Source organism: Lynx canadensis, chromosome B3 (genome assembly GCF_007474595.2).
Source record: "Lynx canadensis isolate LIC74 chromosome B3, mLynCan4.pri.v2, whole genome shotgun sequence".
NCBI classification, from domain to species: domain Eukaryota; kingdom Metazoa; phylum Chordata; class Mammalia; order Carnivora; family Felidae; genus Lynx; species Lynx canadensis.
The window spans coordinates 112,976,873-112,991,292 of record NC_044308.2 but is presented as its reverse complement, the minus strand read 5'-3'; the positions used below and the strand labels follow the sequence as shown (position 1 = coordinate 112,991,292).

General features: G+C 34.7%; 1 protein-coding gene across 14 annotated transcripts in view; it reads right to left on the bottom strand.

The window, feature by feature from the left end:
- The window catches only part of GPHN (gephyrin), a 628,070-nt gene that overhangs the window by 14,427 nt on the left and 599,223 nt on the right, over positions 1 to 14,420 (bottom strand). For all 14 annotated transcript variants that reach the window (XM_030319344.1, XM_030319345.1, XM_030319348.1 and 11 more), the window contains 2 exons: positions 7,443 to 7,516; positions 2,894 to 2,958 (listed from right to left, as the gene is read on the bottom strand). In XM_030319344.1, coding sequence (XP_030175204.1) covers positions 2,894 to 2,958; positions 7,443 to 7,516 — 139 coding nt within the window. The remainder of the gene's footprint in view (positions 1 to 2,893; positions 2,959 to 7,442; positions 7,517 to 14,420) is intronic.

Here is a 14,420-nt window from a genome sequence, read left to right as displayed (position 1 = left end):
AGTCTGGGCAGACTAATAGAAATACCAAGTTCTTTTAAAATTATAAGCAAAACTTGAAGAATTCAGTTGTACCTCTCCAAGAAGAAATCTGGGTGGGTCATGCACTTCGAAGGAAAGAAAGGTGGGCAATGAAAAAAATGACTGTGCTGAGAATCACAGATTTCGTTTCGTGTGTGGTACTGTTAACTAAATAAACTGAGCGGCCCGAGTGAGTTCCAAACCTTTCTGAATCTAATTTTACTCTTCCCAAAATGAAAGGTTTGGACTACATGCCTCTCAATATCCCTCCTGGGTCTAAAAATCCAATTTTACTAACACATTAATCCAGTGGTATCGAGCATGTATATGTACACGGAGGGCTTGGGATCGACTATTAGATTTTTAGTTTCCCTTGGCCTGGCTTGTGCTGCTAATTGCATCATCAAAGTAAAAGGCAATGGTTTAGCCTATTATTAGCTAAAACCATACCTTTAATTTTCTTCTACCCACAAAAGTAGTTAAGAATAGATTTTTTTAAGCTGTAAAAAGTGATGAGTAATAGTAATAATTTCAATAGAAAAATGAGTTGTCTTGCCCAACAGCACAGCAGACTCTTAATGAGAATTAATTGCTTTTCACCTGTCTCAAAATACACAGATGAACATGTTTCTGGGAAAGCAAAAAAAAAAAGAAAAAAGAAAAAAGCTATTGTTCAGCAACGATGACGGCATTCTTGTAATGCTGCTGCTTTATAAAATTACTCTAATTGAAAATGGATCGCAAACAATTGCAAATAGTGGTTATTTTGTGTGTAGGGGGAAGGGATTACCAATAACATTTCTTAACGCTTACCTGTATTTTCTAATGTTTTTATAGTGAACATGTTATTACAGTAATTTTAAAAAGTTAAAAAAAAATGGCAAGTAGATACATCAATCTTTTTTTTTTAAAGTTTTTTTAAAAATTTTTTTTTTAACGTTTATTTATTTTTGAGACAGAGAGAGACAGAGCATGAATGGGGGAGGGGCAGAGAGAGAGGGAGACACAGAATCGGAAGCAGGCTCCAGGCTCTGAGCCATCAGCCCAGAGCCCGATGCGGGGCTCGAACTCACGGACCGTGAGATCGTGATCTGAGCTGAAGTCGGACGCTCAACCGACTGAGCCACCCAGGCGCCCCTACATCAATCTTTTAAACTGCTTTAAAGGTTATCAAGATTAGGAGCTCCTGGTGGCTCAGTTGGTTAAATGTTCAACTTCGGTTCAGGTCAATATCTCAGTTTGTGAGTTTGAGCCACACTGGCCACTGTGCTGACAGCTTGTAGCCTGGAGCCTGTTTCAGATTCTGTGTCTCCCTCTCTCTCTACTCCTCCTTCTCTCCTGCTCATGCTGTCTCTCTCTCTCTCTCTTCAAAACAAACAAACAAAGTTATCAAGATTAGTAACAGTTTTAAATGTGCAGCCTTCAGAAAAGCAGAAATACAATCATGAATTTTAAAATCCTTTTAAAAGGAACCACTTTACTGATTCCACAATCTGAACATCTGGGTTGTTGCTGCCCTCTTTTGGTTCACTGAGGCTGGGCAGAGAAAATTTCAAATGAAAGTAGCAATTTGAAAATAGGTTATTTAATTATAACTTCTTTGGCAGATGAACAATAGTTCATAAGTAAAGGCAAAGTAGGCTCCCAGTATAATTCTTTGTCTATAGGGCAAGTCCTGTCTTCTGTAGACAAAGTAACAGTCTTTTCTAGGCAAAATGAAGCTAGGAAGAGAATCACATTTTTCCAGAGGATCTGAGCATACATACCTTAAAGGCCCTAGGGAGTTTTTACTACAGATACATTTGAGGACTACTTTACTTAACAGTCTTCTCTCTTAACATTTCCTGTAGGATATAAACCTAATCTTTTATGCTTATAGATAGGAGCTTTAGAAATGCTTTCAAAATTCAAAACTCCAAAAAATGCTTTTCAAAATTTTCTGCCTGTCTTCCTTTCCTTATACTCTATTTTGAGATTTATTTACTATCAAAAGCAGATAAGTATCCCAAAGTCACCAGATTTGTGCATCTGAAAGGAATAAGCAGGTTATTTTCTGAAGGAATCTGTCCGAAAACATAGAGAATAGGACGCTGCTACAGATCAGAGGATAATTTTAAAAGCTGGAAAAAATAACAAGTAGATACACAAAACCTCTAAACTGCTTTAGAATTTATCAAGATTGGTAATGACTTTAAAAGCATGGCTTTAACTGCAAGCCAAAAATCAATAAAAAACTGACTGAAAGTCTTTATAAACGGAACCACTTCGCTTTTTCTACTGTCTGAACATGTGAGTTTCTGTTCACACGGGAGCGAGGATGGGGGACAGTGATATGGTCAGACTGATGATGCCTGGGGTTTGGCTGAGAAACCCCTCATTCCATGTTGCCTGCCCCATCCCAGTCCAAATCTGGCAAGAACAAAAGCCAGTTTTGTATTTTTTTTTGTTGTTGTTGTTTACCATTTACTTTCATGGGTGATTCAAGGCCCTTTGGACTTATGAACACAATACTTCTAGCTATGGGAGGTGATTAGACTGCTAACTTAGACCAATTTTTTATAAGGAAAAGCAGGTACCCCAGATAGATCTAGTGACAGTTAACACTTGGCTACCATTTTAGGGTTTGGGATATACTTTGAAAGATACTATCTAATTTGACTTTTACACGCTTTAGCCCATTGTATAGATGAAGAAATAGCTTCAAAAAGTGTAAGTGATTTGCCCAAGGTCATACAGTAAGTAAAGCTGGGTCTTGAGCCCAGGTCTTTCAGACTCCAAATGGAGTGCTCTGATAAGGAACTGGTCACCTGGGTTTCAAAATGATTTTGATCATTTTTATAGGAAAAGCAAAAGAAACTGTTTCAATGATTCTTACCTGGTAGTGCAAAGATTATTTTTCTTACACCATCAATATCCAAGGTTGCAAATGTTGTTGGCAGGCTAGAGAATGAAAGAGATCATTTGTTAGGGGCTGCTAAGTAATGTGACAAGTAAATTAAGTACTCCAGTTTTCTTGCTATGTGGATTTCCATATAGAGTATTTATCATATAAAAATACTTTTCTGTTGACTCTTCTTTAAACCTTTATACCATGAATTGTTTCAAAAGCATTTACATTAATTTATTTTTAGCATCTTTATTTTCAAGTAACCAAACTTCCTGGTTTTCTGTAGCTTTTTTTTTTTTTTTTTTTTTTTTTCCATTTCCTGCTAGTGTCAGAGAAGTGTATCTCAAATCCTGGAGTTTCTCTACCCTTCTAGTTGATAACGTCCATACTATTTTTGCTGGAGATCTACAACAATCATTCTTATTACTGCAAGACTAGCTGGTGATAGTCTATCAGATAACTGCCCGTTGTTCAAGATGAGTACTCCTCAACCATTTAAAACTATACTCAGCAATAAACACAATACTGGCTTTTTATGAAGGGATTTTTTTGAAATGTCAAAATAAATAAAATACCATGACTAGAACAAAACTAAAGCAATATTAATTTAAAAATATTTATAAATTATACTTCCTCAAGATTCTGACATGAATCCTGATCATGGGGGTGTGGGAGAGGGCTGAGTGTAAGTGGCATAGAGTGGACAGGCAGTCAAGAATAGTGATATTTTTTTCTATTGATTATGCTTTATATAAACTTTTAGCTAAGATTTCCTTATATTAATGAAACTTGAGTAATGTAGAATCATTAGGGAATGTTAAAATTTCCATATAGTTGAAAAATTATCTCTTTCAGTACCTAAATCATTTTTATTATTTTTGCAACTTTGTCTTTCAAAAATGGATCACTCGTTATTAGCTTTTTAACATTTTTTTGATGATTCACAACTATCATTATTAACTTATTCTACTCTGCTATCCTACAGTGATGTAGGGTCACAAGGGTATATTGTGCATTGTTTTCACCTATAAACCATAACTTCATCCCACACACTGAGGTTCTTGTCTCTTTTCCCTTAGTTTTTTTCTGTGGCTCCCCTTCATGCTAGGCTCCATCATCTTGTCCCTTAAAGCTGGCTTTAGGTTTAGGAACCAGAGAGGATTAGTAATAATTATATTGTCAGAATGATAATAATAATAGTAATGTTATTATTTTGAAGGAAACATCTATGCATTACATCCATTATTTCATTTAACTTTCACAACAATCCCATGAAGTAACAGGTATCATCCCATTTTATAGATGAGGAAACTAAGACTCAGAGATTAAGAAATTTGGCTCAAATCACTTAGCTACTAAATGGGAAAACAAAGATTTGAACCAAGATTCTTTTAATTTTATGGCTCATAATTGGACAAGGCTCTCAGAGGGTCTACTGTGAAGTGTTAGTATGTGTACTATGTAACATCTATTTTTGGCTACTCTGAGGCCCTTTTTGCTTATTTCCTGATTCTTGGCTGTATTTTAGAAAAACTAGATTACATTATCATACCAATTTATGAATAGGTTATTTGGCAATGACTGTTACTATGTGATGAAAATAATTTCCAAGATACACTCCTGGCAACAGCTATGTTCACTGTAGACGACCCATAGAATTGTGATTGGTAGTCCTGATTGGTAATACTTCAAATGTCTTTTTGAATATCTCTGTGTCTAAAATGAAAGAGGTTAATTACATTCTTAATGTACTGTATGTGGGAAGAGCAAAGCTAAATTGTTCTTGAGCTTTTTATACTTCTTGTTCTACTATTAAGGAGCAATTACTTTTAAATTCTTATCTTTAGACAAGTATAAATTCTGGCCAAGTAAAAGGAAGCCCACTTAAACTTCTAAACTATTTTATTATAGCAAACTAACACACATAATAAGAGTGAGGAGGGAATGCATAATACTTTCCTTCTACTATATTTAAAGCCAATTTAAATTATCTTTTACATCTTGCAGACAGGTACTGTGATTTCTCTAAAGGTACTCATTTAAAAAGCATTCCATTACAACAAAACATTTTATCATGCACTGCTATCATGAGTGTCCTATTACAAGACTATGAAGCTTTTGTTTAAGTTCTGGTAATCCATTTCCTTCTAACTCAGCACCTATTGTTCAGTTCTCCTCTTGAGATCAGAATCTAACAGCATTTATACAATGACTGAGGTCCCAGAGTGTTATGACTTTAAGGGAGGAGAATAAACTTTAGGAACTGATGAGAGCGTTAAGTTGAAGGGGTAAAAAGATAAACTGAAAATAAAATAGTACCAAAATTATACATCACAGGTGCTGAGATTGACTTAAATAATAGATATTACAAATTATTCTCCTCTAGAGGTGAGGGCAACTAATATCAGCTTCTTTCTCACTACAAAAAGAACAGTCAATTCAATTTTTGAGGTTACTGAGAAGCACACTGACATGCTTTTGGGATGTCCTCTGTATTCTAATCAAATTAGTACTGCCTACAGGGATGGGAAAAAATGCCTGTGCACTCACAACATAATAATATTTACTTAAGACAAAATATTCTTAATGAGAATGATTCAAATTCAATAGTCTCAATAATAAAAGGACTTTGTTAGCAGTAGCCATATTGGGGCAACTACAGAAATATAATGCCAGGAATTTTACATTCTATCAAATTGTGGAGAAGACTTTAGGGTTAATCTTAACTTCATACTTAAATGGTAAAATCATGGTGATAAAGCCTAATCCTAGACCTGATGAGAGGTACCCAATAAATCGGGGAGTTGAGGAGGGATGCCTTTATACTTAAAAAAGGTTTCTGAAATTTATGATGTCCCCATAGCTCACTCCTAACAACTGATGTCTCACCTCTACTCTCTCTTAGGGTTCACATGAATACCCATCAGAGTATAGTTCTGAAACGAAAGCATAATTACTGTTGTCCCTGACAGCACGGAGGTGTGCTAGAAATTGAATGCTCACCTCTACACCGAAGCCTTTGAATGGGGAAGGAAACGTTTATAGAGTAACAGGTCTGAACAGGCAAACTATTGCTTAAAGACATGGCCACACATTTTCATCAACACCATTGTTTGGCATTCTTTGAGGATTTATAACTGATTACAGAACCTCCATCAGCCCTTCCTTAGGGAGTTATTAGCTTTAGGAGATGTGCCAGATCTTGGTATGTGGTTATTTTTCTTTCTCCCAGGAGGTGGTAAGAAGCAGTATGAAAGAGTACTTATGAAGTATTTTTGCAAAGGGAAGAAAAATTGAATCTGAATCTAATCAAGCTTTTAGATCTAACTTCTAGTCCATACAATATACTGGAAAGAGAGCAGAACAAGTTCACCACCACCACAACGGAGCCATTAGCCAAATCCATTTGTTAGGACAAATGATTCAGTTTCTTCAGCAAGTCAATGGCATGAAAAAAGGAGGGTAGAGGTAAATGTTCTTATTCAATATAGATTTAATAACCAAATACAGCTTGTGGAACTGATGAATTCTAATTCAAATAAAGCATGTAAGAAGGCATTCTCTCTTTTTTTTAATTTATTTTTTTTATTTTGAGAGACAGAGAGAGAATACGAGCTGGGGACAGGGGCAGAGAAAGGGAGAATGGGAGAAAGGGAGAGAAAGAGAGAGAGAGAGAGAGAGAGAGAGAGAGAGCGAGAGAGAGCATGCGAATCTTAAGCAGGCTCTACACTCAGCACAGAGCCCGATATGGGGCTTAATCCCGCAACCCTGGGATCATAACCTGAGCCAAAATCAGGAGTTGGATGTTCAACCAACTGAGCCATCAAGGCTCCCCAAAGACATTCTTTTTCTTAACATTTGGGAGAATTTTGAATATGATCAGGGTATTAGATGATATTAAGATACTCTTATTTATTTTGTTAGGTAAGAATACCACTGTGATTACACAAGAGAACGCTGCTGTTATCGTTATTATTATTTGAGATGTATACCAAAATGACATTGTAGAATTTGCTTTAAAGCAATAATAAAACAAAAAAACCCAAAAACAAACAAACAAACAACCCAACAAACAATCTAGCCTTCTGTCCTCTCAAAAAGGGAAGGGAGGATTGATAAAACAGTCTGGGAAAATGGTGATAGTTACTGAAGCTAGGTGATGGGTACACGGGGGTTTCACTGTACTCCTTATTTTTGTGCATTTTGAGAATTTTCATACTAAAATGTTTTTGAAAGGAGAGAAAGCAGCAGTATGGAGAGAAAGAGAAAAAGAGAAAGAAGGAACTAGACATGGGAACTACAGAGAAAAGGTTTGGAAAATTGCTTTGCTTTGTTTATAATAAACCCAGTGACTCATAAAGAAGATGAATTCCCATTTCAGGTAGGCGCTACACTGATGCAAGGAATTCTAATACTATTTCTTTTATTAGAATAAATAATCCATAATAGAAAATATAAAAAGAAAACATTTAAAACTTTGTTAGTCAAAGCAAGCCAAGCCAACCCCATATATGAGATAACAAGATTATTTTCATACCCTGGTTTCATAAAAACCCTGCCAAAATGGATCTGAGCATGAAGATCAATGTCCAGCACCTGCTTGAGATAGTCCTGCAAATACGAAAAATAATCACTTTACTTTCAAACATTCTAATATCAGACTTTCAAAACTTCAAATGAAAATAAAATGAATTTATAAGATTGAAATGAAAAGAAACACCTTATTTTAGTGAATTTGATTTACTTAAGACAAATATTCCTTCATCTCTTCATTCTTGTCATTCATTTATTCTTCAATATTGAGTACCTGGTATATGCTGAGTACTAATCTGGGTACAGGGGGATATGGGCTTGAGCAAAAGAGACAATGTCCCTGCTTTCATAAAAAATACATTCTAGTACAATTAGATAATAAACCAAATAACCACATTAGCATATAAATCATTACTTGATAGGTTACTGTTTCTCTTTTAATATAGAATTTTATGTCTGAGAAAGGATGTTAGCAAATAAGAAGCTTAAGAAGTTGTGCTGGGGCAGGGAAACCACATGTATGTATACTATATTATTTTACTTAATGGACTTAAAATAATGCACACATTCCTTGAGGAAAGACTTGGACATTTGCCCACAGACTGCCAAATCTAAGTAAGTCAACTAAAATAAAAAATAGGGAGGGAGCTCTGAAACAGAGTAAAGGGAGTTTAATTGTTCCAAATGTATATTCTGCCAACAAAAACACAACCAGCTTAAAGTTACAACCAATCCACAGTGGTTTGACAAAACCTGACCTTTGAAAATGAAAGGCAACACTGCCATGCGGTTGGTTTTGTAGACATAAAGAAAACAAACTGAGGTCTTTAGAATTTCTCAACCTCTAGCTCTATTGCTGAGTTTCCTATTCATTAATCTAAGAGTAAGTCTAGTCACTTACTAAAATTTAAATATTGTACAAGCTTAGGATACTTTATTTTAAAAATCTGTTCCCTTCTATCTCTACAGCCTCAGCCAACATCATCTCACCTGGATTACTGAAATATGTCTCCTTGGCAATAGTCTTGCCCTCCTCCAATTCATTCCCCCCACAGTAGAAAGAGAGATCTGAAAACAAATCTGATCAAGTCACCATATAATACTTCAAAACTTTCTGGTTTCCAGGAAAGAGTCTCATCTTTTTAATATCATATCTATGATTCTTGTATCTTCTAGCCCCCTTTTATCAATCATTGCTCTCATCAGGCAATCCTCCTCCCATCCAACCCCATTCGTCAATCTCTCTCTCCAGTTTGAAACTTTCTTGCCTCCATTCTTTGAAAATGTTCTTACTTCTGTCTAGAATACTCTTTCTTTCTACCTTCCTCTCTCCACAGCTTATCTCAGTTTCACTTATCTTCTCAGCCTCCCCTTCATTCCCAAGGCTAGATTTGGACAAAAGATTGTTTATGTTTATTTTGAGGCTATGTTGTTACATACAAATTTAGAATTATTATATTTTTCTGATGAACTGATCCATTTAAATATATGAAATGTCCCTCCCAATAATCTACAATCCTGCTTACCTTAATTTTCTCTGATATTAATACAGCCACACCAGCTATCTTTTATTGCAATTTTTTTCTAATCTTTTCTTTCAATTTGCTGTATCTTTCCGTTTAAGGTGGGCCCTTTATTACCATGATACAATTTATTGTCTTTTCATAATCCAGGATGACAATTTTTAATCGGAGGATCTAGTCCATTTACATTTAATACAATTTCTGCCACATTTGGGTTTAAGACTATCACCCTACTATTTGTTACTTCTGTTTTTATTTCATCTTTTCTTCTTTTGAATTCACCATTTTTTTTGTTATTTTAATTTCTTTCTCTTCAATTAGCTTGTTAGTTACTAGTTTTTTTATTATTATTTTAGTGGTTATTTTAATTTTTTTTAATGTTTATTCATTTTTAAGAGACAGAGTGCAAGCAGGGGAGGGGCAGACAGAGAGGGAGGGAGACACAATCCAAAGCAGGCTCCAGGCTCTGAGCTGTCAGCACAGCCTGATGAGGGGCTCGAAGTCACAAACCACAAGATAATGACCTAAGCCAAAGTTGGATGCTTAATTGACTGACCCACCCAGGCGTCCCCTATTTTAGTGGTTATTTTAGAGATTATAATATGCATCCTTGACTTATTATAGTATACTATAATTTGATATTTTTATTACTTCCCAGACAATGCATGAGACTTAAAATATGCTAACTACATTTATTCCTCTCTGCTTTTTGTGCTACGATGTACCATATGTTCTATATAAATATTTAGTATATGTAATATTTAGTATGTATATATTTAGTGTATGTATGTGTGTATGTATATAACTATTATATATATTTCTATATATTATACAAACATATACTCTACATTTATGATTTAATATATAACATTTATATACAAACCAATTTTAACTTCATAAGACATTATTATTTTATACAATCAATAGTCATTTACATTTACCCACATATTAACACTTCTTTCTGTTCTTTAGTCCTTTCTGCATTTCCACACCTACACAATATTTCTGACTAAAAAATTCCAGTCTTTGCTAAGGCCGGTATATTTCCTATTTGTCCTTATTCCTAGAGCACTTCAAAGGTTTAAACTAAGAGCCTGAGATATTTGCCAGGGCCCCTCCCCACTGCAGGCCCTGAACTGCTAAGACTGCTAAAATTCTGTTTATTTTCTTAGCCTCTTATCTACTCTGTTATGGTTGGCTTCTTGGCCTCTTCTACCATTACACCTCCCCCTATCCCTCTGGCTTAGGAATTAGTAAATGCTTTTTGGAAAAATGTGGCAGAGAATTCTAGTGTTACTTCTCTGTCCTTTGCTTTTCTCTGAGATCTTGGTGCCTTAAATCCTGGATACCTCGGTTGTTCTCTTCAGACACCTGCTTTTTCTTCTCTTTTTTTTTATTTAAAAAATTTTAAAAATTTATATAGCTTTTATAGTTGTTCTTGGTGGGAAGCTTGGTCCAAATAAGCCACTGTGTTATAGTAGGAGCATAAATCTCCAGACCTTATGTGCTGTTATAACACTATGTCCTTCTGATATCACACACATAGGTTATACTGCAATTGCCTGATAATTGGTATATATCCTTTACTGGACTATACAGTTTGTAAGCAGAGAAACCTTGTGTATATATAACAAACCCCTAGTGAATAGCACATGCCTTTCATTCACTCATTTCTTAGTTTGACAAATATTTTTGAGTGCCTATTATACATCAGGGATTCTATATGTGCTAGAGATTTAATGGTGAAGAAGAATAAACAGGACACAAAGATGTTCTGTTGTGTTTTACTGGTGAAGACAGACTAAAATAAGTAAAGCAACAAATAAAATAATTATAAAGTGTGGTACATGCTATGAAAGAAATAAACAGGTACTAGGATAGAGAATAATTGGGTGGGGTAGCAGATAAGGAAAAGGCCATTTTAAAAGAGGTGGTGAGGATGAGAAGGATTCAGCCATATGAAGGATTCAGCCATACTTCCAGGCAGAGGGAAGTACATAACAAAGCTTCTAAAGCAGTAAAGAATGTGCCTAGAACTAAAAAGACAATGAGTAGGAAAGAGGCATAAGATGAGGTTGGAGAGACAGGCAGAAGCTATACCTGTAGGCTTTAAAGGTTATGATACAGAGTTTTAGAAAGCAGACATGCTCATTACATATTTGCTAAATGAATGGAAGTATTTTATTTTTCTTGAAAACAAAAAACCTCTCTGTTCTTAAAAATGTCCCTTTTCATTCTTTGTGAACATGAAGGAATGCTTGATCTTGCTGTGACAGAGGGAAAGCTTGTACCAGACATAGCCATAAAGGCTGAGAATCATCATTGTTTTTAAGTTTTTGTCTACCTATAGAAGCAGCAAGGATCTCTGTCTGATATTCTGAAAGCTGGACTCAGATAGGAAGAAGAAAAATGAATGGATGAAGAAGCAAGGCCTTTTCCACAACTCAGGTAAGAACAAACAACTTTAGACAAGTTGCAAAAGACTTTAAAATGGGCAACAAAGATTATTGGATGTCCAGTGTAGCACAAACTTCTGGCTTATTTGTGTGTTTCATCATCTTTGAGCTATTTTACAAAAATTAAGCTTTAGAAATGGATTATTCAGCTATAAAAGAATGAAATCTTGTCATTTGCAACAACATGAATGGAGCTAGACAGTATAATGCTAAGCAAAATAAGTCAGAGAAAGACAAATAACATATGATTTCACTCATATGTGGAATTTAAGAAGCAAAACAAAAAACAAAGGGGAAAAATGGGAGGGACTGAGTGGGGGAGAGAGAGAGAGGGATGGAGGGAGGGAGGGAGGGAGAGAGAGAGAGAGAGAGAGAGAGAGAAAGAGAGAGACTCTTAATTATAGAGACCAAACTGATGGTTCCCAGAGGGGAGGAGGAGGGAATGGGTGAAATAGGTGATAGGGATTAAGGAGTGCACTTATGATGAGCACAGGATGATGTACGGAAATGATGAATTACTACATTGTACACCTGAAACTAATACAACACTCTGTGTTAACTAACTGGAATTAAACTGAAATCTTGAGAAAATTTAAGCTGTAGAAAACTGATGATAAACAAGATTATTATTCATCTGAGTCTGAATGTGATGGAGGTGTTGGAAGGGGCAATCCAAGAGCCTCTCATCCCCAACCCTCCAGTTTTAGCAGGATCTAGAGAGAAGAGCCCCCATCTTAGGGCCACAGTAAAGTTTGCTTTACCAGGGGGAAGAAGAAAAACATACCAAAACAATTATATTGTCTCTTAAATTAAAAGGTGCTCTGTTCTGATGGACTTAGATAAATAACTGCTTATATAAATAGAATATTCCTAAAATTATCAGGCTAGAAGAAAATTTAACATATTTTAAATCAGCTACATTAAAAGGTATTCTTATAATTTTAAGAATCAAAGATCAGAAGTTAAGGTAAATCTTTAGCAAATGAGATAAGTTTTAGTTATTAAGAAAACCCACCAATGTTCTTTTTCTTATTTATCAGTGTTAAGTATAATTAGGCAAATATTTTTTATTTTGCTTGGGTTTGTTTTTCCTAAACTTACATAGGTTTATTCATCAAATAAGCTAATGCTATTCCTATATATTTTAAGAATGTGAAAAATGTAATATTGGGTACAATATAATTGACTCTTTATCCTGACAAACTTTAAATTTCAATAGTAATTATGTTTGTAGTATGTCAGCTTGAAAATAATTTTCAAGATCTTTAAGTAACTTAAAATCTTATTGAACTGATATTAAATTAATCAATGAATAATCATCAGAACACCCGGATGATTTCTAAGTAAGACAGAATCCTGGGTCATTGATAACTAAGCATAATTTAAGTTAATATACAGGTCTTCCTTCACTCATGATGGAGTTACCTCCTGAACCTGCTGTAAGTTGAAAATATCATAAGTTGAAAATACATTTAATAAAGCTAACCCACCAAACATGACAGCTTAGCCTAAGCTACCTTAAGTGTGCTCGGAACATTTACATTACAGAACCCTTCTGTAAAGCCTGTTTCATAATACAGTGCTGAATATCTTATGTCATTTATTGAATACTATACTGAAAGTGAAAAAGAGGATGGTTGTGTGGGTACAGGATGGTTGTAAGTTTATCAGTTGTTTACCCTTGGGATTGTGGCTGACTGTGAGCTGCGACTTGCTGTGGCTGCCCAGAATCACGACAGAGTATTGCCCTGCATATCGCTAGGCTGGGAAAAGATCAAAATTCAAAATTTGAAGTCTGGTTTCTACTAATGTGCATCACTTTTGCACCATTGTAAAGTTGAAAATTCATTAAGTTGAACTACCATAAGTTGGGTACCATCCACATTTTTGTTTGAAAGTTAATATACTTTGTTTCTTACTTTTATATGCTAGGGAGAAGCTATATCTTTAGGTCATGTTAATTAATATGTTTGTTCATCTGTACTACATCAGGAAAGTACAGAAAGGATGCATGTGGCTGTAGAAAGTTATATTCTGTGTGTTTATGAACTTTGCTAGTCTTCTCAAATGCCTACATATGATTTCTCAATTATCTAGTTTTCACTGTGAAAGATAAAATTAGTTATTTCCTTAAACATTTTGATGAAATATGGGTGGTTATAATTATGCTAGTAACATTAATGACAGAGAAGTATAACGATGTGTGTTCTTTTGTTTTTCAAGGAAAAAAGAGTATTTTTTTTTAAAGTCCAGCCAGCCCTCAAAATATTTGATCTCAGGACACTTTACACGCTCTTAAATTAAAATTTATATGGATCCCTAGAGCTTTTGTTTATGTAGGTTATGCCTATTGATAGTTACTGTATTAGAAACTAAAACTAAAATATTAAAAAAAATGTTGGCTCATTTGGAAACAGTAATGATAAGGTCATGTTGTGTTTATATAAGTAACTTATTTTTTATGCATTGTTCTATAATTTTGACAATTCCTTTAACATTTGGCTTAATAGAAGTCAGTTGGATCCTCTTACTTGTTTCTGTGTTGAGTCTGATGAGATATTACACAATATACAGCCACTGGAAAAACTCACTGTACATTTATGAGAGAAAGAGAATAAAAAATTCAGATAAAGTCTTAGGAATAGTTCTGACCTTGCAGACCCACTTAAAGGGTCAAGGGACCCTTGTTCTTTGTTCTAAAGTAAAGTGGCGGTTTGTTGCAAAATATAAAATAACATAATAAAGGGCAAAACTTTGAAAGACACTTTTATTTGCCTTGGTTTATAATACCTGTGTCTGAAATGAAGCTGAGAACTATTTTAAAATTTTGGTAAGTTCATTCAAGTTTGATGAGCTTATTTCTTTAGTTTAGTGATTAATGTTTTCCCCATGAAACTAAAGGTTATTCTTTTTGTGTAATCTTCCTTTTGTGCTTTATGTTTATTTTGCTTTTTTTTTTTTTTTAAATTTTTTTTTTCAACGTTTATTTATTTTTGGGACAGA